The sequence below is a fragment of the Chiloscyllium plagiosum genome, chromosome 5 (assembly GCF_004010195.1).
Source record: "Chiloscyllium plagiosum isolate BGI_BamShark_2017 chromosome 5, ASM401019v2, whole genome shotgun sequence".
Taxonomy (NCBI): domain Eukaryota; kingdom Metazoa; phylum Chordata; class Chondrichthyes; order Orectolobiformes; family Hemiscylliidae; genus Chiloscyllium; species Chiloscyllium plagiosum.
In genome coordinates this window covers 47990750-48018338 of record NC_057714.1, presented here as the reverse complement: position 1 = coordinate 48018338, position 27589 = coordinate 47990750, and the positions used below count along the sequence as shown (strand labels likewise).

Sequence of the window (27589 nt, the reverse complement as noted above, 5' to 3'; positions counted from 1 at the left end):
CCCAAGTCCCTCCTCCCTACCTTTTATCTTAGCCTGCTTGGCACACGTTCCTCATTCCTGAAGAAGGGCTTATGCCCAAAACGTCGATTCTCCTGCTCCTTGGATGCTGCCTGACCTGCTGCGCTTTTCCAGCAACACATTTTTCAGCAATTTAACATAAATGACTAAATTAAGGAAAGATTATTATACTCAGAGCATTTTGTACCTCATTCTTACCATTAACGTTTATTTCTTTATGTACAAATGACCAATCAGCTCCATGTCAGTGGTTTAAATTCTTTACTGAAGCAGTTATCTTCTAAATTAGGTTTCTGATGCTGCTTTTACATTTTTTGAGGATTCTGAACTCTTTTCAGTTTACATCTAGACAACTATAATAAATGTAAACCCTGGCACTCCATATTAATAGTAGGAGAAATCCTATTGGCCACTATACTGTAATCTTTTACATATGATGTGGAATAGATTTCACTGTCTATTTGCAATGCCTTTATATTTTAAATAACAATATTGAGCATTCAACTACAGTAGCTAACATTTATATAAGACCTTTAATGTTCTAAAACATTTTAAGTTGGAGGCCATATCAGGTAAGAATAGAATGTAATGTAGGGAAAGATGGTGACAATACTGTTGAAGCAATATGTTATTATAAGACTTTTCAAGGTAAGGCAAAATGCTAAAAGAGTGGAGACTCCAGAGAAGTGAACACGTTAAGTGAGTGGGTAAAATGTAGGAATGTAATATAGGAAAAGGTGATGTTATGCACTTTGGCACGATGATGAAAGCAGCTGAGTTTTTAAAATCAAGAAAAACTACAGAGCAAAGAGATTTGGAAGTTCTTGTACATGAATCACAAATAGAGAGCATCCAAGTTCAGTAAGTAATTAGGAAGGCAAATATGGGCCTTTATTTAAAAGGGAATGGGGTATAAAAGTGGAGATAACATCTCTTCTGAATGGTCAGACCCTAATTTTTAGACAATGTCCCTTCGTTCTAGAATCTCTCTCTAGTGGAAATAGTTCATCTTTATCTAACCTACTTTTTTTCCTGTTAATACCTTGAAGACTCAAATTTTGTCCATCAAGTAATTGGTTCACCCTAGCAAATTAATAAATTGTAACCAAATGTTAAAAGTGTTCATTACAATCTGGGGAAATTCAAGATAGATTTATCGAGCCATTACTGATCCCTTTTGCATTTCTGAAGAGTGAATATTTCTGTTTGGATTGAAAATCCCAAATCCAATTCAATATCAGTGACTTCTCTTCTGTCAATTTAATAATTGTAGTTTTTAAACTCCATAATATCTACAATCGCAACATTTACTTAACTAACTTTCATATGTTGTCACAGTTCTCCTCTTCACAACTCCGCCTTGACCTTGTCACAGGCGCAACATAAACTTCCAGGTTTCCACCACTGCAATGTTGTGTCAGTCTCTAAGAGATATATGAAAGCAATCTGAGGGTCACCCGGATCTTCTTATTTCCTCTCCTGTACCATGAAAAGACATCTTATCATTATTCACCATTTACTGTATTCTCATGTTTGAGATTGAAAATTTACACTTGTGATTGAATCCATGATTTCAAAGCTTGCATTTTTTGAGACAGACCCAAAAAAGAAGGGGAAAATGAACTTTGGAATTGACACTTCCAGTTCCTAAGGAAATTAAGGCTGAAACTAAGATTGGTAACCAAAATTTCTGAGGAAATTGAAAATTGCTGAGATCACCTAATAGGACCGAGAGCTATTAGGGCTCAGATGCTGATCCCAATGGTGCAGTATAACTATGATGAAGGCAATGGAGGCTAAAACCAAAAGCTAAGAAAAGACAAATATACAATTGCTATAACTGTTTCTGTTGCTTAATGATAATATTGGTCGATCCATTGCATCCATACCATTGTAATCAAAATTGAGGAATTTCTGCAGATGTGTGCTTTTTTTAGGGAAGATTGTGCCCATGGAACTGCAGTTGTTTATCGGCTGTTTTTGGCGAGGATTCAGGGTGGATACTAGGAGGAAAGAAATTGTAATTCTTTATAAGGAAGACAGAGTTTATAAGATTGATGATTAGATTAGATTACTTAGTGTTGAAACCGGCCCTTCGGCCCAACAAGTCCACACCGACCTGCCAAAGCGCAACCCAACCAGACCCATTCCCCTACATTTACCACTGCCCCTAACACTACGAGCAATTTAGCATGGCCAATTCATCTAATCTGCATATTTTTGGACTGTGGGAGGAAACCGGAGCACCCAGAGGAAACCCATGCAGACACTGGGAGAATGTGCAAACTCCACACAGTCAGTCGCCTGAGGCGGGAATTGAACCCAGGTCTCTGGCGCTGTGAGGCAGTAGCGCTAGCCACTGTGCCACCTGTGATCAATAGATTGCTGAGCAAGTTGTTAGGATCTATCTTAGTTTTATGCGCCACAAAAAGTGTAATTTATGTTTATAATTAACTGCAATTCGCCTGTTACTTCATATTTAAGCTATGTTGATTCTGGATAACCTCAGGTGGCATTTAGTGTTGGCTTTGTTTGATTCCTGAGTAGTAAAATATATCTTCCATTTCAAACTGCAGTAAGTTAAGGCTTCATCCTTTAAATAAAAGTTTGGGCTTTCAGATGTCCCCTTTCTTTAAAAAAAGAAGTTCCAGACTTGAGTGAGATGATAACCCTTTCCGGAATTTTCTTCTCTGGTTTCTCTCGAATCAGTAAATTATACTCCAATACACTGCATTACAATGTTTCCCCCAATACTAACATACTTTCTCAAGCTAAAAACTATAATCAAATTAAATGGTTTATATCGTGGATTATTCAACTACTCAACCCTTTTTTGTCATTCAGATTAGATTCCCTATAGTGTGGAAACAGGCCCTTCGGCCCAACAAGTCCACACTGACCCTCCGAAGAGTAACCCACCCAGACCCATTTTACTTTGACTGATGCATCTAACACTATGGATAATTTAGCATGACCAATTCACCTAACCTGCACATCTTTGGATTGTGGGAGGAAACCAGAGCACCCGGAGGAAACCCATGCAGACATAGGGAGAATGTGCAGACTCCACACAGACAATCACTCAAGGCTGGAATCGAACCTGTGACCCTGGTGCTGTGAGATAGCAGTGCTAACCACTGAGCCACCGTGCCGACAGTAGCTTATCTGATTGGAGTCTTAACACTTTTTCAACCTGCCCCTCCTTCCTGCAGGACCTTTGAGTCCCTTGTCAATTGAAAATCTATCTTTCAGCCTCCAATGTATTTGATGGCCCTTGCTGGGAGAGGACATTTCTAAACAGTAATGACCTTCTGAAAGAAGAATTTCCTGTCTCCTTAGAAGGACTTCCACTGTGGCTAAAATGTGTGCAAGAAATTGTATAACCAGTATTCGCATTTTTCACTTAACTACTATAAATCAATATCCAGCTGTGACAAAGAGACTATATACTTATTAGGAATAGAATATATTTAATCCACCATTGAAAAATTAGGATTTTGTTTTCGGTAAGTTATGGTCTAGAAGGCAATAATTTAAAAAGATGGTGAAACAGATTAAGTAGTAAAATTCAAAATTGAATTCAATATGTATTTAAAAAGGAGATATTTGTTGGGTTTTGTGCAAAGAAGCATTTTGTGAAATTAAGTGATTTTTCAAAGAATTAACAGGTCACAATGACCCCGATCCCTGTTGATCTAATAGTTGAAGTAAACATTAGAATTTCTTAAATCTTTCAAAAGCAAATGTTGAACGTTGAAGAATTCCTCTAAGTTCTTGTTTGTAATTTTACAGGTGGTGCAAGAGTTGATTTGCTTGACCAAGATGGCCATAGTCCTTTGCACTGGGCCGCCCTTGGTGGGAATGCAGATGTGTGTCAGATCCTGATTCAGAATCTGATCAATCCTAATGTGCAGGATTATGCTGGAAGAACACCTTTGCAGTGTGCTGCATATGGAGGTTACATTAATTGCATGGCAGTACTCATGGAAAACAAAGCTGATCCCAATATACAAGACAAAGAGGTAGTCTATCAAATATGTTGTCAAAGAGAATGTTGTTGCTATGCAGATAATGCCTTTTTTTCTGTTAAGTTTCTCAATTTTCGGATTTCTTTGGTAGAATGGATTTCAATTATGCAGTCAATAGCTTTTGCATTTGTTAGTTTATTAAGATCATAATAGAATGTATCTCTATTGAATAATAACTTGATTTTGAACATTTATTGTGATTCAGTACCTGCCAGGACTTAGATTCTTCATTGAATGATTTTTTATAGCGGAATCTGTACATTCGGCTGATGTCAAGCTAACTACCTATTTGCCTTCTTCACCACCCTTTCTATCTCTACTGACATCTTCAGGGATCTATGGACTTGTACACCAAGGTCTCTTTGTTCCTCAGTATTCCGAAGGAACCTAACATTCGTTGTGTATATCCTTCCCTAATTAGACCTCCCAAAATGCATCAACTTGCATTTATCAGGAATAAATGCCACCTTCAGTTGTTCTGCCCAATTTACCAGCTGATCAATATCAGACTTTAGCCTGAGACCATCCTCCTCACTATCAACAACACTACCAATTTTTGTGTCATTTGCAAAATTACTAATTATACCTTCTATATTCATGATTTGGAGGAGTTGGTGTTAGAATGGGGTGGACACAGTTTAAAAAAAATCACACAACACTAGGTTATAGTCCAAAAGGTTTACTTGGAAGCACTAGCTTTCGAAGTGCTGCTTCTTCATGAGGTGATTGTGGAGCAGGACCATGCTGCACAACCACCTGATGAAGCAGCACTTTGAAAGCTAGCGCTTCCAAATAAACCTGTTGGACTATAACCTGGTTTAGATTAGATTTTTAGATTACATTACAGTGTGGAAACAGGCCCTTTGGCCCAACACGTCCACACCGCCCCGCTGAAGCGCAACCCACCCATACCCCTACATCTACCCCTTACCTAACACTACGGGCAATTTAGCATGGCCAATTCACCTGACCTGCACATCTTTGGACTGTGGGAGGAAACCGGAGCTCCCGGAGTAAACCTCACGCAGACACGGGGAGAATGTGCAAACTCCACACAGTCAGTCGCCTGAGGTGGGAATTGAACCCGGGTCTCTGGTGCTGTGAGGCAGCAGTGCTAACCACTGTGCCACCGTGCCGCCCACTGGTGTTGTGAGATTAATTCAATATTCACATACAAGTCACTAAAATAAATAACAAACAGCAAGGATTCCACAATGTTTTTTTTTTCCAGGGAACTTATGAAAGCATTTTGTTAATGCATTTTCTAGATGACTTCTGTATAAAATTTACTATATTGGTCTTGTTACAAGCTCAAATTATGGTATGCTTAATAGTCTGAAAACCCCTAGAGTATTTATTTCTTGTTCTTAGTCACCTTGTAGACATATGCTGATTTTTTAACAATTGTCGAACCCCTATAATGTGGAAGCAGGCCATTCAAGCCATCGAGTGCATGCCAACCCTCTGAAGATCATCCAACCCAGACCCATCCCCTCTACCCTATCCCTGTAACCCTGCATTTCCAGTGGCTAATCCACCTAGCCAGCCTATACCTGGACATAATGGGCATTAGCATGCCAATCCACTTACCTTACACATCTTTGTACTTGGTGGAAACTGGAGCTCTTGGAGACTCCCACACAGACACGACGAGAATGTACAAACTTTATACAGACAGTTACCTGAGGCTGGAATCGATCCCAGGGCCCTGGTGCTGTGAGGCAGCAGTGCTAACCACTGAGCCATGGTGCCACCCCATTACTGTGATGCTTTATACTCATCTGAAACGACAGTGAAGGATTTTGATGCAAGCCCAATAACAGCTTTCTTGGCTTTCCAATAAAAACAAAAAGTGTTAGAGAAACACTGCAGATTTGGCAGTATCTGTGGAGAAAGAAACTGAGTTAACATTCAGTACAGCATCCACAGAACTTTGCTTTTATTTCTGGCTGTCCACATGTGCAGATAAATGATAGTGAGAGGGATGTTGAGAACTCTCTTTCCTGATATTTTTGCAACTTCACAAGCAAAGTCTTCATCTGTTGCCTATCACTAATTGCCTTTGAACTGAATGGCTTACAAAGCCACTTAAGACAGCACTTAAGAGTCAGCTGGAGGACTGGAGGGACATGTAGGACAGACCAGCCAATAAGAACAGCCAATTTCTTTCCCTAAAAGATATTAGTGAACTCTTTATGACTCTGTTGAGAATGCTCCTAGTGGAGACCTAGTTATATAATTTTGAGAAACCAAACCATCCCACTGGTCGATGAGCACTGTTGTCATTGCAGAGATACTCAGAATTGCGTGGCACCTGTATCTTCTCTGGCCCTGGGAAATGAACATCATCTGGGTTTAACAAAGATAAGATTATATCTAATTAGATAAAAAAAAATGTAAAATTACCAAATAGTCACCATGAAGAAGATTGAAGCTGTAAAATTCCTTTCTAAATGTTTGAGAAGCAAGTTGATTTACATTCTCAAATACGAAACAGTGATTACACAATTGGTCTTGTTTTTCAGGGACGGACAGCACTCCATTGGTCATGCAACAATGGGTACCTGGATGCTGTGAAGCTTCTGTTGGGCTATAGTGCCTTTCCTAATCATATGGAGATCAATGAAGAGAGGTAAGACATGAAAGCTCTCACTCAACTTGTTTTTCATATTATTTGATCTGATTCAGCTAATTATTATGACCTCTGCTAATGTTATTATTGGACAAGTAAGATCCCAGGCTGAAACTCAACTCGATAGTTTTTTTTATTTTAATGAAGTGGCCTCTTACTGAAACATAAGCATACAATGTTACAAGTTTGTTTAAACAATAAAACAGAAGAAATGAAGATAAAATAAAAAATACCAAACTATTTACATATAACACACATTTAAATATTTTGAAACACACATACTAAAAATATAATCCCATTAATCTCGACAGACACCAGAAACAATTCCCTACTCTATCCCATGCAGGATTTGACTTAGCAATTCCTGGCCATGAGAATTTTCCTTGATTTATCATATAATTTAGTTTGTTATCTGTGTTTGAAATCACCCCTCTAGAGATTTAACCACTTCTTGTCTGGAACTTTTAAGTAAACACCTTACACTGACTGAACAAGCTGTTAAATTCCAAACTATCTTCTCCCTTTCTCAGGGACAACTGCTTTACACATCCACCCTCAGTTAAGAATGCAACAGGATTGCCCCAACTGAAATTAAAAACATCTCTTTTGTTTCAAGTTATGAGTGTTTACCCAAACCCAAAACAATTCAAAAATCTTCTATCTGAAATGTTAATGTACTGCATTGTTTACATTGTTTACTTGTAAACTCTCCCGATAGATAACAAAAATCCCATTACTGACCAAGACGTCTTTCTCTTTACTGTTGTAAAAATCACCATGGCTACAGTAATTCATATAAGTTAATTATTAAACATCTTCAGACACACAGCCTATTTTTCGCTTGTTTAACTTCAAAGATCCAAACTCAAACATTAAATGATATCAACCACCTTGCATTACATAACAAATCAATCATTATTAATAGTTGACCCTAAGTATTCCCCGAAAGCACAAGAGAAAAATAGGGGTGGAAAGGTTTAAGAAGTGAATTCCAGATCCAAGGTGACAGCGCATGTCTTCGTATGGTAGAGTGAAGAGAATGGCCAGAATGGACAACAGGACAGAATTAGAAGAACACAATGTTCTTAGAAAATTGTAGCAATGGAAGAAATTACAAAGATGTGGAATCAGAAAGGGCATGGAGGAACTTCAAAATATGGATAAGTTAAAAATTGGGGTATCGTTCACCTAAGAGCCAGTGAAGATTGGCCATGATTGTATTGAGTGGTGGAGGTGGCTCAAGGGGCTGTTACTCCTATTTCTTACGTTGTCATATTTTTACAATATGGTAAATTCAGCAGAAAACCTTATAGTGTACAGTAACTTCAAAGTGAAGAATCTGTATTTGTTTAATTAGTACACATTTTTAGCTGATGGATTTTCAGAAGCTGCACTATTACTTTTAGTACTTATACTACCTTCAAGACTACACAAAATCAAGCTATTTTCAGAGCAATCTTCAAAGCTGTTTGAGACAAGGACTGTTTTTGACTTGTGACAATAAAATATAAATTACCTGGACAATTCTTCACATTACTGTGTAATGACTGATTTAATACAGGACTATATCTGTTATGGTTGCAGACTGATGGACCAAAATACCTCACGAGTTTAAAGAAACAAGTAAAATAAACAAAATTATAATGAGAAAAAACTGACAAAGACTCCAAGTCTGATAACAGGTTTATGGCACATGGACTGAATTGATGACAGCTGTGCCAGTATTCAAGCTTTCTAATTTCAGTAAATGTGTTCTTAATTATCGCAAGCAGTTTAACAAGATTAAAGGGAAAACGTTACTTCCTCTTAAAGCGAAACATAAATGGGATGCATCAGCTACAGTGTAACATACCTACTCCCCCATGTTGCAACTTTCAGCTGGTGATTCAAGTATAGCTTTAGCAGAGGGTTCAGATTATATTGTTTGTCCGTCTTTTCAGTCTAATTCAGAGGTTACCACAGAGATTTCTGGCCACGTTGATTGTTTGGAACAAACTTAATGGGGCAGAACAAAATCTGACTCGATTCATCTGTACTACAAGTTGTTCTGCTGTAACACGTTTTGTAAACGCGAATTTGCTATAACACAATTGACAAATTAGGGACACTGTTTCTAAAGCACGAATTTGTAAAAAATGTTTTGGCTGTAACACGATTACACCACCAACACTTTAAGCGCTATTTATAAAGCGCGATTTTTCTATGACACACAAGAATGCAACCATCGTGTTAGAGAAGAACTATTTGTACTTTAGTGTCATGCATGATTTGGCAGGCCTTCTCACTCAAAATGCAGTGACAGAAAAGAAGCTGCTGTTTCATTATAATAAGTTATTTTTTGTTACTTTGGACAATAGTGAGCTGGGCACAGTCTCTTCTGATCTGACACAGATGGAAAGTATCTCTCTTGATAGGTCATCTCTTTTAAGATTATCCAGATGTTAAGGTTATACTGCAAAAACATGTTCCAAAAAGATTACTGCTGGGAACATTAGTACTATTTAACTAAATGACTTAGACTTGAAAATTGAAGCTCTTAGGGAATAATTGAATAGTGTTATTTACCTTAGAGATGACAGAGTGGAGACTCAATTAAGATGTACAAAATAATGAGGGGCTTGGAGAAAGTGGATAGGGAAACTTATTTCCCTTTGCAGAGCGGTCAGTTAGAAGAGAGTACAAATTTAGGTGATTGGTAGAAGAATTAGAGTGAATATGAGGAAATCATTTTCAGCCAGAATTTGGTAATTGTCTAAAATTCGCTGCCTGGTTTGGTAGTTGAGGTTGGAACTGTCAATTTAGTTAAAAGCAACCTTGATCTCCACCTAAAGCAGTGTTAACTGCAAGTCTATGACCAGATGCTGGTAGGTGGGTTAAGGAGGAACGGCTGGTTTATTGAACGAGCATGAGTATGATGGGCTGAATGGCCTGTTTCTGTGAAGGAACTTTTTTTCTATATTCTGTAGAAATCAAAAGTATAAGTTCAAAGTTGCAGTCAATGCTAAATTGTCCAAAAGATCCAGTGATGAACTGGTACACAATATAGGATTACCATAAAAAAGACTCATTTTACTAAAGCTTTTCACATTGCCTGAGAAATGAATCAGCAATATCCTGACCAATCAGAATCAACCTATCTTGTCTAAAATGTAAACTAACTGTTAACTGTCAATTATTCAATGGTGCATGCCTTTACCAATCAGGGTATATTTGCTAACCAGTCAACACTCTCCTCTCATGAAGTATACATTTTGGTTTTCCCTTTAAACTTGTATTCTTTCCAAAGGTCCTGAGGAGTACAAGATAAAAAGCTTAATCAAAATGTATCATTTTTCAGCAGTGCTCAATTTCTGTACTACCAAACAGCTAAAGAAAATTTACTTGAACAATGTCAGAACTGAGATATTAGCTGGACAGCATAGGCAATGGACAGAAATGTGTGAAAGTACAATTCAAATGAGAAAATTAGAATCTTGATATTTAAAAAAAGAAAATCCTTACATGCTGCAGAATCTCACTAAGTGTAATTTTCACTTTATTCTACAGCGAGCAACCTATGTTTAGTGCACAGTACACCTGGTTATCTTTGCAGTTCCTGAACTTTCCTTTTGCTAAACAAGCATTCCTTATCCGTGCAATTGCATACGTGTGTTATTGTATCTTTAAATCTTGCCAAAAATGGGGAAGATATTTATTGATTTAATGTTACCCACTTTTTTTCTCACATTTCCTGTGTATTCCATCAAGAATTCCAAAACATAACACAAACATTGGGAGGTAGCATTCTAAACTCTGTACAAATTATTGAACTTTTGCACACAATCTTTCATTATACCTTGCAATAATATTGTGGGCAGACAAGAGTGTGGTGCTGGAAAAGCACACAGGTCAGGCAACATCCAAGGAGCAGAAAGGGCTCCTGTTCCTCGGATGCTACCTGACCTGCTGTGCTTTTCCAGCACCACACTCTCGTCTCTAATCTCCAGTATCAGCAGTCCTCATTTTTGCCTAATATTATAGGCACTCAGGGGCCCAGCCTGTAGAATCAGTAATGGACAGGAACTCCCAAGAATCCTGAGGCAGTCATGCTCACATGTTGCCGAATTCATCAATGTAAATTATATCTTCAGTCTTGATATTATCTCAGTCTAGAACAAAGTTGCAAAACATTTAACAGGTGCAAACTATAAAGCTTCTGGAATAAATGGAATTCCTGCTGAAATTCTGAAATTGAGGAGAGATATACATCAGGCACAACTTCACATCCTCCAGTTGGGAAGGAGTGCATGCCAGGAGATCTCAGAGTTGATGTAATTTTGACCACATTCAAGAAGAGAAATAACTCTGATTGCAGTAAATACACAATACTCTCCCTGATATCTGCTTCAAGGAAAACAAGAATCCTCCTCAGTGCCTCCTCTCATTGGCTGAAGAACTCCTTCAAGGGTCTCAGTGTGATTTTCAGTCATCAAGAGACACATTAGATATAATCTTTACCATATGATAAATCCAAAATGAAAGGAACAGTGCTAACCACTAATTACGGCCTTTTCATCCGCACCCGACTTTTTGATTCTGTCAATTTAGCAAGCTTGTAGTGTATCCTCCTCCAATTTGGCTTCCCTCTGAAATTTTACACTGCCCTCTACCTAATCCACACTGGCATTCAAACTGATCTTCACCAAAAAAAAAAACCACAGACTCCATCTCAGTGAAGACTGAGTCAAACTAGTCTGTATGTTGCACCAGCCTTCTTCTCCATCTTCCTCTTGGCAATACTGCACCTCCCTCCAAAAAATTATCGACAGGAAGATAATTTACTGAATAGATGTTCAACCTACACCACCTTCATTCCAACACCAGTATCACTGCAATGTTAGTTACGGAGTTTCAGTATGCAGATAGCACTTAATTAGCTGAATCTTAGTCAATTCCTCCTCCACAGCTAATGAAAGATATGCTCCTCACTAAACCAAGAAAACTAAGATCCTTGTCCAACTAGTCCCATAGAGTCAAGGCAGTAATCACTCAAAAAGCAACTCCACTAAGTAGAATGTGTCATTTGTATGCCTGATACCAGACTCCAAAGCAGCTGACCTACACACAACTCAGTTGCAGCAGAAGATTTCCAGAAGGACAGTGAAAACCCTTTAGAGTTGCCCTCAAAGCAATTGTCGGCTCGTGAGAGTCCCTGGCTTGTGACTGCCCAAAATAAGAAAGGTACCAAACTGGAGATTTGCACCAGGGGTACTGTCTACAGTACTAGTCACCTACTTATGGAAGGCTGTTAATGCGTTGGAAGCAATTCACTGACGGTTTACTAGACTAACATGAAAGATAGCAGCAGCTGAGTGGGCTTGTCCCCTTTTTTTTTCTTTTTTTTAAATTTGATTTTTGCTATTTACTTGCCTTCTGGAGAAAACTTGGTCATGGAGGCTACAATGGAGACAGCACTGCGGCTTCATTGGGTCCGGAGCGTGGCAGTGTCTGGGGGCCTGGATCAGGACTTTGGCAGTCAGCTAGAAGTCCAGAGTGTGGCAGTAGTTTGGGGCCTGGATCAGGATTTTGACAGTTTGAGATTGAGCCCAGTGCAGGCAGAGAGAGAGAGAGCAATGTGGCGGTGAGGGATGACCTCAGTATCTGCAGAGAGTGCAGGCATCCTGAGATCTCCCAGAGAGCCAAAGCAGAGGAAATTGAGCTTATGTAGGGAGTGCAAGCCCAGCATGGCTAATTACCTCAGAACTTTTAATTTTATTTCTTTATTTTTCAGCTAAGACAAAAAAGAATGATCATGTTTAACTTTTTTATTTTCGTTTTTTTTCTACTTTTATGTAAGATTTTGTACCTAGGTTCCTTTGTACCTAAGATGGCACTGGAAATGGAGACACTGTACACTTCCACTGTACTCAGGTACTTCTGTGCTTGAGTACATGTGGCAATAAAATATAATTCCATTTCTAATTTTAATAACTAGAATGAGCAGATTGCCTTATGAGGAAAGTTTAGAGAGGCTGCCCATTTCCTCTAGAGTTTAGAAGAGTCAGAAGTTACTTAATTGAAAGATAGGAGACCCTGAGGTGACCAGGTGGATGTTGAAAGGATACTTCCTCTTGTGGGAGAATATTGAACTAGCAGTCATAGTTGAAAAATGAAGGGTCAACCATTTAAGATAGAGACAGGTAACATACTTTTCCCTCATAAGGTTCTGATTCTTTGGAATTCCCTTGCTCAAAAGGCAGTGGATGCAGAATCTTTAAATGTTTTAAAGGCAAAAGTAGGTAGACTCTTGATTACGAAGGGAATGAAATGTTATTCAGCTATGCAGGACTGGAGAATTGAAGTTAAAATTAGATCAGCCATAGTCTTATTCAATGGCTAGCAGGTTCAAAGGGCTGGGTGGCCTACTCTTGTTCCTTATTTTATGTTCAAACACTTCTAGAGACATTCTTGGGAATGTGCAGAAGCTAAGTTAAGGCAATATCAATAGTGCAAAAACTTCAGACAAATGTCCCACATATGATAGTGTTTGCAGATTACACATTATTATATATCGCAGAATCCATTGAACAGAATGGAAGCACTTCACCCTCCATTCAAGGGGACTACCCAAGAAGAAGAACGTAGATAGAAGCTGCGAGTTCAGAGTGCTAATTTTCTCAATGTACCTCATAAAATTGTGATAATTGTAATTTTAGATATACTTCCAGTTATTTACTTTAGATAATGTCATTCAGATAATGAAAGTGAGATCTTGCCAATGGATTATAGAACCAAGATTTTAAAAAGTCGGGAACAAAGTAAAATAAAAAATTATGAAGATGTGTCTACGACAGACTAGGTGTCCATGATGATCTAATAAATAAATAAATGATTTATTGTGGTTTATATTGTCATGTTTTTCTTCCCTTTACCCTCGCCAAACTGGCAAAATAAGCTTCAGTAAACTCTTCAAACAATTACTGAAGAAGAGTGACCAGGTTTTCTTTTTAAGTAACAAGTGAACAACTCAATAACTGTTTTGTTAATCTTTTATACTGGAAACAGAACAACATCTTGGAAAAAGGGAAGAAATTTATATCACACCTTTCATAACTTCAGACAAGTCTCAAAACACTTCACAATTAATTAAGTATCTTTAAAGTTAATGTTGCACTAATGACAGCTGATTTATATGCAGTAAATCACACAAACTGCAAAGAAAGAATGATTTAATAATCTATTTTAGTGTTGGCTGATTGAGGCATGAATGTTGACCAAAAAGCCATTGGGCTAATTATGCTACCCCCTTTGAAACAGCAGTCATGCTTAATCCAACGTTCCTTTGTTTTTTTGGTTTATAACATTGCAAGTTTGTCATCCTCAAGAATCTGTTGAACTTCACTTTTTGAAAACTATTTGACTGAAAAAAATTCTCCTCATTGTACCTCTAGATCTATACAGATTTTTTTTTTATTTCTATGACGTTTGGTTATTAATGCACTCACCAGCTGAATGACTTCATTCTGCACTGTTTCCATGATCCTAACTCCAATGTTATTTTTAAAATAATGCCATTGAGTCTATTAGTGACACCAGAGATGAGGCTTTGACTGTGTCCATCACTCTTGATGTGGTCTCCTCTACATAGGAAGACAGGAAGGCAACTCGCAGAGTGTTTCAGTGAACATCTCTGGGACACGCACCTCAGAACCCCACCACCCTGTTGCCGACCACTTCAACTCCCCGTCCCACCCCACAAAGGACAGGCAACTCCTGGGCCTCCACTACTGCCAAATCGAAGCCACCGGATGACTGGAGGAAGAACACCTCATCTTCCACCTTGGAATCCTTCAACCACACAGCATCAACATCGACTTGACTAATTTCTATATCTGCCCTCCCTACACCTCATCCAACCCTCTCACTGGGCACCACCCTCTTGACCTGTTCCACCTGCCCATACCCTTCTATTTAACTCTCAGCCCCCTTCCCCCTCCACATTCCTGATGAAGGGCTTATGCCTGAAACGTCATCTCTCCTGCTCCTTGGATGTTTTTCCAGCACCACACTATTTGGCCCTGAATTTAATGTCCCAACTCAGAAACACAATGTCCAACAATGCAGTGCACCTGCTCGTGCTGCATTGCACTGGAGCCTAAATTTTTTTCCTCAGGTATCTAGGGCTTCTGACTCAGATGAAGGAATACACTACTGAAACAAAGCTGAGACCTGTAGTTTGATTATGTTGTTTAATGTAATGAACTGCTCCCTGTCTGAATGCTACGACAAGTTGTAAAAATCGCAATGCATGTATCACAACAATAAATGTATCTCTATCAGGTTGAAAGTTTTCAGATTATATAAAGAATAAATTAAATTGTGTTATTATGTAAGATCTCTGACACATAAAATCTGATGACTAGTACATTAATTAATTCCACTGGTTCTTTATTGCAAGTAAATGTGTTTTATTTAATGTGTTGTATTCTGCACACATTAAAATCTGGCCACTGCCCTACCCCATTACTTACAGTAATTAAGAAACACTCAGTAGATAACTGTCCAACCAAGAGCTGAGTGAGATTGGCAGACAGTGCTACTTAGAGATGCAGAAATGTTTCGTTCTTGTTAGTGGACTAGGTGTAAACAAGACTTTGATATCCTGCTTTAGGGGATAGTGCTTGTATAGTCATATTCTACAGCATGGGGAAATGTTCAATGGAATTGTGCAAATTTTACAGGCAGTTTGGCAAGATGAAATAAGTTCACGCATAGCTAATGTCAAAACATGTGACGAGCAAAGGAATGGTAAGTGATGCCCAAAAACATCAGCCTGAGGCTTGATTCAAATTGAGCCTTAGTGTGTCATCTGCATGAAATACTGAGTTCTGAATGTTAATCAAGTATCCTGGTGCAGCTAGCCAGAAGGATGATTTTGATGCTACCACGTTCATTTTACCCTTATATTCAGTTTATGACTATTCCACTCCACTTCCATAATATTTCCTGCCTCTGAAGCGCTTCAGTTTCTTTACTGCTGGAATTCCCACTTCCAGACTTCAACCCTCAATATGTATTAACTCATCAAAAATCCTGCTACTTGTATTCTAAACTGCATCATTCATTCATGTGTTCGTAAGAAATAGGTGGTAGCCATGATGTGTAGGTGCTGGTGTTGCACTGGGGTGGACAAAGTCAGAAGTCACATGACACCAGGTTTATTTGAAATCACAAACTTTCAGAGTGCAACACCTTCGTCAATGAAATGATTCTCCATAGTTAGTGCTAAGCTGGTTTCAAACAGTGCATAACAATCGAATGGCACAGCTAACTCTGGAGCATGTTATTTTTACTGCGCCTCATCAACCAAAACCTCCTGGGTTTACCTTGGTCATCTTCCATACAATGAGTTTCTAATTTGAACTGGGTTACTAGTGAGAGAGACTGAGTACAAAGGGTGTAGTTCTTCAGACATAGGGAGCCCACATGTGTACTTAAACTCATCCAGTTTTTTTTTTCATTGAATGGGATGGGATGCCAGCAATTGTTGCCCAATCCTCCTTGTCTTTAAACTGAGTGACTTGTTAGCCCATTTTTGAGGGCATTTGACATATGGGTCAGGAGTTACAATTGGATCAAACTATGTTTAGGTGGAAGATTTCCTTACCTAAAGGGAATTGGTGAACCAGATGGGCTTTTATGATACCAGTGTCAGTTTTGTGACACAATGTTTGAGACTTGCTTTCAATTCCAAATTTTATTAATTGAGTTTGGTTCCACCAGCCGTCATGGTAGGATTTGAATCAGTGGCCCCTGAGCATTAGCCTGAAATTTAGTTTCATAGCCCAACAATGTTATCACTGTGCTACTATCTTCTAAGTAGACAGACATTAAAACACAAAACACAAAACTTCAAAAACATCCCTGGAATATTACCTGAACCACATTACAACTGACATGGTGAAGGACTTATGCCTGAAACGTCAATTCTTCTCCTCCTGGGATATTGCCTGACCGGCTGTGCTTTCCAGCACCACACTGTTCGACTCTGATCTCCAGCATCTGCAGTCCTCATTTTCTCCTGCAATTGACATGGTCAAGCAGATTACACAATTATCTCTGTGGCTCAACGAGTGGTGTGGAAGAAGTAATTTCAATTCTTGGAGCATTGGCATATGTCCTCAGGGAAAATATATTCAGTTGGAATACCTCCACTTATATTGGGCTAGGACTAATATTCTGGCCAATGTTATAACTAGGGCTATGGACAGGACTTCAAACTAGGACAGAAATTCAAGTGAAAGGAGATTTACAGAGACAAAGCTTGAGGCAATGGAAGAGTGTAATGTGTGTAACAAACTTTAACACAATAGTAAAAAGAAGTTAGGTTTCTCATCTGAATGTAAAAAACATTACAAGAAAAGCATTAGATGAACTAGTGACACAAATAGTGGTAAATAGTTTAGATCTAATTGACATTGCAGCCATAGATGAAAAGGAATCAATAAATATTCCAAGGTACATAATATTTCAAAAATGCAGACAGAATGGCAAATGAGGAAGGGTAACCCTGATAATGAAGAATGATATAAGCACAGAAGTGACATTAGTAGACATAAGAATCTGAACGCAGACAGTCACTTCAAAAGATAAGGTCAGGTATGTTCTTCCTTCTTGTTGGTTCCTTCTCCACTTGCTACAGACCCTTGCTACAGCAGCTATGTCCTATAGGATTTTATCAGCTCGTTCAGTAGTGCTCTGCCGAGCCATTCTTAGTGGTGGATATTGAAATCCCCCAGCCAGAGTACATTCTGAGCCACTTCCACCCTCTGCAATAAATGCGGGTTTGAAGGGAATTGATTCTGGAGGGAATTGATAGGGTAGATGCTGAAAGATTGTATCGTTGGTTAAAGAATCTGAAACATGACACAGTCTCAAGATACAAAATCTGATGATTTAAGGCTGAGTTATGGAGAAATTATTTCACTTAAAAGGTTGTGAATTTTGGTAGTTGCGGATACCCCATATTGAATAAATTTAATGTTGCAGTGAACAGACATTCGCTCTCTCAGGAGATTAAGGGTTATAGGGAGCAGGTGGGAAAGTGGAATTGAACCCAAATATCAGTCATGATCATATTGAATAGGGGACAAAGATCTACTCTTGCTCCTATAGAAAGTGGACACTCCCATAATAGTTAAATTGAAAGTCATCTTGACTATATTTGAAAATAAAGTTCCATAAATACAAAAGATTTCCAAATGTTTTCGAGTTAACCATAGAAACGAAATTTGCAATCTTTCACATCCTTATGTCAACTTTACAATTACCACTTTGTATAAAAGTGTTTCTCTTCTTTACTTCTATATTTCTTTGGTCTTCCCTCCCATGTTCTTTTTTTCCCTTTCATCTTTACCTTTCATGCGTTTTATTTATTACCTGTCCCAACTTTCCTTCAATATGTCTCTCAATTCTTCTGCCTGTCAGCCATTGCATGTTCCCTTCCATCTCTTTCCTTACTGTCGGTTACATCTAATTCCTTCACTTCTCTCTATGTCCCTCCGCTCCCCTTCCTTGTTAAATCTTTCAAGGAAAGCTTCTTTCTGAAGCAAATATTTCCTGGATAAAATTTGAAGGTGCAGCTGGCAATATTCTTTTAATATCTAGTTAGGTGGATCAGAGAGGCAAACAGAGGTTGAGGCAAGTTCTTCAAATAATGGAAACAGCCTGACACCTCAATAAATGTATTTATTTTACGTTAGTTTGAATATACTATTTAGAGATATAGTGGTGCCTCGGAATCCGAATTGAATTCATTCCAGGAGGCTGTTCGGATTGCGAAAAGTTCGAATTCCGGAACTATTTTCCCATAAGAAATAATGGAAAGTGAATTAATCCGTTTCTGAACCCAAAAAAAGAATAGTTTCAAGACACTTTTAACTGCAAATACACACGGTTAAGGTAAAATAAGATGAGTAAATGATCTAAATATCAAGTAACAATTATAAAAACAAGAAATAAATGTACAAGCATGAAAATAACTTCATTTACCTTAGTGAGGAATGCTAATGGTGCATGTGGAAGCTGGAGAAGAGGAAGGAGGGAGAGGGACTTACTCTTATTTGCTTCACTGCTCTTCTTGGGTGCCATGGTGATTGCACAAGGGTGATAATTTTTAAAAAACAGCACAAATCAAGGTGAAAACACAAGGTAAACTAGCGATGGACACACGAGAGATGCTTTCACGACTACTTCCTGGGACGAACTGAACAAATAATGTGCGACCTGAACAGTATGTGATGTTCGGATTCTGAAAATGTGTTCGGATTTTAGGGCAAAATTTTCTCGAAATAATTGTTCGGATCCCAATTTGTTCGAACAATAGGGCGTTTGGATTCCGGGGTCACCACTGTATTTCCTTCATTAATTCTGACCCAATTATTAAGCAGATTACTTTGAGATAATCTGTTCTAGCCATGAGGCAACGTGTAATTTGAAAGCAGAGGTTTGCGTATTGAATGTGACAGCATATATTTTAAAGCTAGTGAAGTTTTTTGGTCTTTGAACTCTGCTTTAAATGTTGCCTCTTTGGTGTTTCAGGTTTACTCCACTTGATTATGCCCTGCTTGGAGAACATCAGGAGGTTATTCAGTACATGCTGGAGCATGGAGCACTATCTATTGCTGCAATTCAAGACATTGCTGCTTCCAAAATCCAAGCTGTTTATAAGGGTTACATGGTCCGCAAGGCTTTCCAGGAGAGAAAAAATCTACTCATGAAGCATGAACAACTACGGAAGGATGCAGCTAAGTGAGTATTAATCCTGAATAATAAATTTAAATTCAGTCAACTTATATGCCAGTCAATTTTAAAAACACTTGCTGCACAAGAATGCTGAAATCTGTTCCTTAAACATTGGTCTTGGTTTTGTTGTAAATATTGAAGGAACAAACTTTTGTTGTTGACCTTATGTATATTTGCTGATTAACTTTTTGTAGTCCTGTTAGTGGAAATTTTCTTTTACCTGGTATCAGATCTAGTGTCGTGGCCTCTCCTATAAAGCTGTGAATTCTGTAACCAGCGAAAGCAGCAGGAGGCTCTTCAACAAATCAGATTGAAGAATCCTCAATGGGACACAAACAAGGCTGAATTTTCCCACTTTTAGTTAAAATGTGGTGACGTTTCAAGGCATCAACTCTGCCATGGCCCAGGTCAAGATACCTTGCACAATCTTCCTGTTTTCACCTTATTAATTATGTGACAGATGTTGGATGTGTTCACCACTGAATCTTGTGGCAAGTGAGGCATAACTGTTTGCCGCTGCCGGAGACTTCCATGCCTCTATTGCCTTATTTGAAGCCCTGCTGGATGCCACTTCCAACGGTGCAAGCCGTAAACAGCCAGTTCACACTGTGGATCTTGTTTCTAAACCATGAAGATATAACACAAGCAAGCTCAAGCTTACTCCTTGATTCCAGAAGACAGATTTTTAGCTTCTAAAAGAAGGGCTAGTGGAGAGAAAAGTGGTACTTTTCTTTGTTGACAACGGAAAGAGGCCATGCCACCGGTCCAGCCAGCCTAGACAGAGAAAACAACACAGGTCAGTGTTATCTCCAGTGTTAAAAGGAACGCCGAGCAGCACTACAAGAAGTTCAATGATTTCCTATGCTCCACAAGGATAAATACTGTCTTCTGTCTGCTACCTAACATTTAAAACATCATTAACTCAAGTCATGCGCAAATATCTCCACAAGACTGATGGACTACTACCCTCAGTATTTCATTCATCATGTTCTTACACCCCTCCCATTTTCAGCAGCTACAAACTTTTCCTGTCCTACTTGCTCACACTGAGGACACCTCAGCACCATTCCTGCATAAATGTTACAAGTAACTGCTCATGCATCCACTTCCATCATATTCATTCCCTCCCTTTGTCTTAATGCAGGAAAAGCTGACCCACTCTCAGGCTCAGAAGTCTAAGATAGATGGAGGGGGAAACGATGGTGGTCATCAACCTCGTCACTCCATATAAGAAGAAGACAGCAAAGCTAGCAAGAGAAGAACAAAACTGCTAATATGCTAATGGGGAGCCCCCAATGGATAAATAATGCACTAAGCTCCACTATGCTGTGCTGTTATCTCATTACCATCAGTGTTAATTTATTCTAATTAGAGTCACAGAGACGTGCAGCATGGAAACAGGCCAATTCGGTTTCTTATACAGAACTAGTCCCATTTGCCTGCGTTTGGTTCATATCCTTCTAAAACATCTTCTCCAACTAATCCTCTCCTCTTATGCAGGCACTACCAGCAGCCAGGGAACATCCAAGATCCATCATCTCTAAGGGGAAGCCAGTGATACACCCAACAAGGTATTTACTTGCTGAGAGATAAATGGGAGGGGGTGGGGTTGGGGAGAAAGTAGCTGAGAAAGCGACAGGTGGATGAAGGTGAGGGAGAAGGTGATAGGCCAGAGGGGTAAGTGATGGGCAGGTCTGGAGGGCGGTACCGAGTTGGAGGCTTGGAACTGGGATAATGTAGGGAAGGGGAAATGAGGAAGCTGTTGAAATCCACATTTTATCCCATGGTTGCAGGGTCCCAAGGCGGAATATGAGGCCTTCTTCCTCCTGACATCAGGTGGTAACAGTTTAGCGGTGGAGAAGGCCCAGGACCTGCATGTCCTTGACAGAGTGGGAGGGGGAGTTGAAGTGTTCAGCCACGGGTGGTGGGGTTGGTGAGTGAGGGTGTCCCAGAAATGTTCTCTGGTTTGGCTTTGAGCTGGGACAGGACTAACTGCAGTTAGAGTTGATGGTGGTGCATGGCTGATAGCGTGGAGCAGAGGATCCGGAAAAAGAATTGTTGTTGAAGGTTTTGGATTTGGAGTGTGTACTGGGTATCCTGTTCAGGTCCAAACTGTGTTGGTCTGAATAGGGTCCAGAGTCCATGTGGGATTAGACTGGCTGCGCTTTTCGAGCAACACACTCGTGACTCTGATTTTCAGTATCTACTGTCCTCAATTCCACCTAGTTGATTTTAACTTTACTGCATAGCCTTGTCGAAGGATGCCTACCTTGAAGAAGTTCTCCTCCTCTCTCTACAAAGATCTCAGTGAGTCTCTCACTGTACCCCCCCCCCCCCCCCCCCCCCCCCCCATGCCCCCAAAGTCCTCTCCTCTGCCCTGAAGCTCTTCAGCCACGTCCTCAAACAGACTCACTACCACAGCAATATCGCCTTCCTCAGCTCCTGCCTACGGAACCGTCTGACTCTGGACTTCATTCAGAACAACACAGTTTGGAACTGAACAGGATACCCAATACCCAATCCTCTCCATCCGTTTGACCATCAGGTTCCCTTCTAGACTTGATGGCAACAATTCCCAAGTACCAACCTCGTTTATGACCAAGCATCAATGATCTGGTTAAACATATTGCTTTTCCCAGGACTGAAACATCTGTGGAGCTCTTTGATCAAACATCAGCCTGAAACTAACATTCAGATCAGACCTTGCCTCACAACAGTTTGTTTGTTCTTTTGTTTAACACAGCTACTGCTCATATTCCAAAGGCAATCTCAGCTCATGGTTCACAGATCCAAACCAAAATTGATAAAAATACAAAGTAGAACTAATGAAAATTCAGCAAGGGCTCTAACACAGGCAGAAGACTTGGTCGACCTACACAGTCAGGAACGAAGCATAAGACAGATGTCCCAGAGGCAAATTGGGCTGAAGGAAGAAGGAGTCTTCTAATATTTTCACTACTGTGGTGGTTAAGGCATGTGAGTGCCTGGCTATCTCTATGAAAAGGTTGATGGCTACTGTGAATATCCAGATCTAGTGGAACATCTGGTGACTGAGGGATATGTACTACAACCTGCACTCCGTCATATAAGGCATGGGTGCTCAATGTCAATGGCAAGCGTCCCTTCGACAAGGAGACAGTGCTAGCAGCAGGCATCCATTGGGAACAGGAACAACATACCGGCACTCAGGAGCTTCTGCCCAGGACTTTCCAGCAATGCTTTTCTTTGCCACCTCTGCCACCCTGTGATCCAAAACCTGCAGCAATTCAAGGTCTAGGTCAAAAGCATGAGGGAACAACTACTCAAGTCTTTTCAATGGAATGCACTGGCATTGAAGGCTGGGCCATGTACAGTGGGTACCTCATATGCTTACTATTCTTCGTAGTGCAATTGTCTGCCAAGAAAAGTTCCCAAATATGGTCGTCTCCATAATGGTTGTATGATCGTATCCATTAATCTCTATTTGTGCTGTTAATTCATTTATTTTGTTCTGAATGCTATACGCATTCAAGTAAAGAACCATTAATTTTGCCTTTTTACCATATTTCCCCTTTTACCCTATTTATGTTAGTACACTCTGTGTCCCTTGTCCCACTCTGCATATTGTTATCAAAGTAGTGGTCCTGTAATGCTGCCATATCCATTTGCTTTGTAAGCTGACATTTCCCCTCCTCCAAACCGTTTATCTGCTTTATCTTCCCATTTTTATATTTGTTTACACATGGTATAAATGGTTAATCTGGAAATTATCATTTTTGAGGAAATTATAATTCTTGCTAATTTCCTACCTAGCCCCCAAAATTCTGACTGTAGGACCACACTCTCCTTCCTATCTATCTCAGTGATACTGATATGCACTAAACTGCTAACTGTTTACCCTCAACTCAAAGAATGATCTGCAGTCATTCAGTGTCATTCCAGACCTGGCTGTAGGGAGGCATCATACTATCTTGACATATTGCCTCACACCAGAGAGGCAATGTACTATCTTGGACTTAGATCTTCAACCACAGAAACACCCTCTACTTTCTTAACTATGGATTCTCCTATCAGGATTACCTTTCCAGTGTTCTTTGTGCCTTTCCTCTACCTCTCAGGGAGAGATGATAGTGTCGTGGTACTGTGGTTGGACTAGTAATCAAGAGACCTGGTAAAAAAATCTGACATTAAAAGTCCAATGATGACCATTCAGGCATCGTTTGTTGATTGCCGTGAAAAAACATGATCTGATATGTACTTTAGGGAAGGAAACCTAATCTGGCCTACATAAGATTCCAGATTTGCAGCAATATGGTTGCCTCTGAATAGGCCTGCTAAACCACTCAGTTGTATCTAAACATTAAAATAGCTCAAAAAAGGAAAGAAACTGAACAGACCACCTGGCATCAAAATCCAAAACAGCAAAATCTGGGGGCGAATGCCAAAATTGGTGGAGCTGTCTCAGATTATAAACATAGAAAATAGGAGCAGGAAGAGGCAATTCTGCCCTTAAAGCCTTCTCCACCATGGAATATGATTGTGGCTGAGCAACAAACTCAGTACTCAGTACTTTCTTCCCTTACCTTTTGATTCCTTTAGCTCTAAGACTATATTTTCTTAAAAACATTTGATGTTGTCATCTGCTTCCTGTAGCAGAGAATTACACCAACTCACCACTCTCTTGGAAAAGAAATTTTCCCTCATCTCAGTCCTAAATGTCATACCATGTATCTTTAACTGTGACCCGTTGTTCTGGACTCCACAGTCATCCTTCATATGTTTACCCTATTTAAACCTGTTCAAATTATATACACTTCTATGAGATCACCCTTCATTCTTCTGAATTCCAGTGAATATAATCCTAACTGATCCACTCTGTCTTCATAGGTCAATCCTGCCATTCCAGGAATCAGTCTGATAAACCTTTGTTGTATTTCTTCCATACACAGAACATTGTTCCTGAGATAAGAAGTCTATAACTGCACACAAAACTCCAGGTGTGGTCTCCTGTACAATTGCAGCAAAACATCCCTCCTCCTGTACTCAAATCCTTTTCTATGAAGGCCAACATGCTATTTGCTGTCTTTTTCGCTGACTGCTCCTACCTGTTTACTTTCAGTGATTGGTGGTCAAGGACATTTGGGTTTCATTGCACCTTTCTCTTTCTCAACATATTGCCTTTCAGATAATAATATGACTTCTTGTTTTTTGCAACCAAAGTCAATAACATCACAATGATACACATTCTACTTAATCTGTAAAGCATTTGTCCTTTCATTCAACTTGTCCAAATCATACTGAAACATCTCTGCATCCCCTGCACAACTCAGCTTCCCACCCAGCTTTTTGTCATCTGCAAACATGGAGAGATTGCATTTAGTTCCCTCATCTAAATCATTGATGTATATTGTGAATCGCTGAGGCCCGACCACCAATCCCTGCGGTACCCCAATAATTACTGCCTGCTGCTTGAAAAAAGACCCATTTAGTTCTACTCTTTGTGTCCTGTCTGCCAACAAGTTCTCTATCCATGTCAGCTTTACTTTTACATGCTAGTCTCTTGTGCAAGACCTTATTAAGAGCCTTCTGAAAGTCCAAGTGAACCACATCCACAGCTCCCTGTTATGAGCTCTACTAGTTAATCCTTAAAAAGTTCCAGGAGTTTTGTCAAGCATTGTTTCCCAATTCGTTAATCCATGCTGACCCCGTCTGATCCATGTATTCCAATAGCTTTGCTATTTAGTCTTACAATGGACTTAATTTCCCCACTACCGATGCCAGGCTAACCAGTCTATAAGTCCCTGTATTCTCTCTGCCTCCATTTTTAAATAGTGAGGTTACATTAGCTGCTCTACAATCTGAATGAGCTGTTCCAGAATCTATAAAAAAAGATGACCAACAATCAATCTATTTCTAGGTCCACTTCCTTAAGTACTCCGGAATGTAGATATCTGGTCCAGTAGATTTATTTGCCCTAAATTCCGCCATTTTCCTACTAATTACTGATTTCCTTCAGTTCCTCCCTCTCATTACATCCCACATTCTCCAACATTTGTGTCCTCCTCTGTGAAGACAGAACCAAAATATGTATTTACTTAAATTTGTACCCCGTTATAACTTACCCTGCTTATGACTAAAAGGGACCTGCTTGTTATTAATCATTGTCCTCCTTTGCTAAAATCTAAACTGCTCCCAAATCTCAGATCTGCTTTTTTGGGCCAATTTGTATGCCCTTTACTTGGATCTAATACTATCTCTAATTTCCCATGTTAGCTATGGTTAGGTCAACTTGTCCCTTTTTTTTGCCAGAGAAAAATGAACAAGTGTTGTAGTTCCTTCACATGTTCTTTAAAGGCTTGCCATTACCTATCCACCATCATCCCATTCAGGATCAAAATCTCAGAATCAATTACATCACTCTCCATCTAAATGGAGAATTCTATCATATTATGGTCACTCTGTCCCAAAGGATCTTGCTCAGCTAGATTGGGAATTATTCTTTTCTCATTACACAATATCCAGTCTAGGATGACCTGTTCTCTAGTTAGTTCCTCAACATACTGATCTAGAAACCCAAACCATATACATTTTAGGAATTTCACTCTACAGTACAGGTAGACGATCCTGTATGCAAAATGCACAGAACCAGCTGTTTTTCGGATTTTGGAATTTTTCAGTTTTCACAATAAGTGACAGTTTAATGGTAAAATTTTGAAAAACTCTTATCGGAGGAGCAGACTTCTAAGTAAGAATAGGCCTTTGGTGCTTGGCCACGCCCTCCCAAGTCGCATCTGAGTGACGCACGTCGAGTGGGTGTCGACTTGGGGGTGTTCACAGAAAAGCCACAGGCCTATCGGTGCTTGGCCATGCCCCCACCCACGTCACATCTGAGTGACATGCATCAAATGGGTGTCAACTTGGGTTAACTGTTTGCATGCCAAACAACCTTGTTAATGAAAAAAATACTTCACAAAAAAGCCTTCAGATTTCAGAGCTTTTCGATTTTCGGATGTTCGGATAAAGGATCTTCTTCCTGTATTGTTGCAGATTTGATTTGCTCAATTTATATGCAGAATAAAGTTGCTCGTGATTACATCGTATCTTAATTGTTTGCATCTCTAAGTTCCTGTTTACTGCCTCCCTCAATGTTACCACTATAGTTTTGAGTCCATAAACAACCCCCATTATTGTTGTATGCCCTTTCTAAGTTCTGTCCATATAATTTCCACCTCAGAGGAGCTAATATGATTCCTCACTATTGTATTAGTATGTCTTTATCCAGCTTGCTTTTCCTTTTTGACTGTCCTAGACATTCAGTTCCCATCCCTATTGCAGCCCCATTTCTATAATCCCAACTGTAATATTCCTTTAACGTCTGTTTGCAGATTAATTCATTCACTTTATTTCAATGGTCTGCGCATTTAGCCGCACAGGGCATCAAGGCTTATCTTTTTAACATTCTTCGCCCCACTCACGCTATTTTTTTCTGTCTGTTTGAATCTTGTCCTTGAATTTTCTGCCTATCCCTTTTCTTATTTCCCATCCTGTCTTCTGTCTTTTACCCTTGTTTCTCTCTCTTCTGTCTCCCTGTAGAGGTTCCCATTTCCCTGCCATTTTAGTTTAAACCTCCCCTTAGACAAGCAACATCCTGGCATAGTCATATTTATAGTATCATACCTTACCGTTAATGCCCCAGGCAACACTATCCATTGGGTATGTCCTATCCCATTGGCAGGACAGACCCAGCAAAGATGGCAACAAAGTGGCATTCAGTTAAGAGGAAGTTGTCCTAGTCCTCACCCCTATGATGCCTTATAGCATCAAGTGAAACTTAGGCAATAAAACCTCCTGTTGATTTATCACATTCTGCCATATAAATACATCTTCTGATTTCCTTATACCTTTCCACTATCTACAAAGCATAAGTCAGGAGTGTGATGGAGTACTCCCCAATTTCCTCATTTCCTCCCCAACACAGCTCCAATAGCACTCGAGCAGCTTTAGACCATCCAGATCAAATCAACCCATTTGATTGGCACCACATCTTCAAACATTCACTTCTTTCACTACCAATGCACAGTAGTGGCCGTATGTAGCACCTACAAGATGCACCTTAGACAGCACCCTCAAAAGCTGTGATTACCACCAT

At 39.5% G+C, this 27589-nt stretch overlaps 1 protein-coding gene and 1 long non-coding RNA gene across 14 annotated transcripts in view; one reads left to right on the top strand and one right to left on the bottom strand.

The window, feature by feature from the left end:
* The window catches only part of LOC122549873, a 6314-nt gene extending 4205 nt beyond the window's left edge, over positions 1-2109 (bottom strand). The window contains exons 1-2 of the long non-coding RNA XR_006311689.1: positions 1908-2109; positions 1339-1497 (exon numbers count right to left, since the gene is read on the bottom strand). This is a non-coding gene — a long non-coding RNA (uncharacterized LOC122549873). The remainder of the gene's footprint in view (positions 1-1338; positions 1498-1907) is intronic.
* The window catches only part of invs (inversin), a 277037-nt gene that overhangs the window by 158081 nt on the left and 91367 nt on the right, over positions 1-27589 (top strand). For all 13 annotated transcript variants that reach the window (XM_043690031.1, XM_043690027.1, XM_043690029.1 and 10 more), the window contains 3 exons: positions 3811-4040; positions 6572-6678; positions 19258-19467. In XM_043690031.1, coding sequence (XP_043545966.1) covers positions 3811-4040; positions 6572-6678; positions 19258-19467 — 547 coding nt within the window. The remainder of the gene's footprint in view (positions 1-3810; positions 4041-6571; positions 6679-19257; positions 19468-27589) is intronic.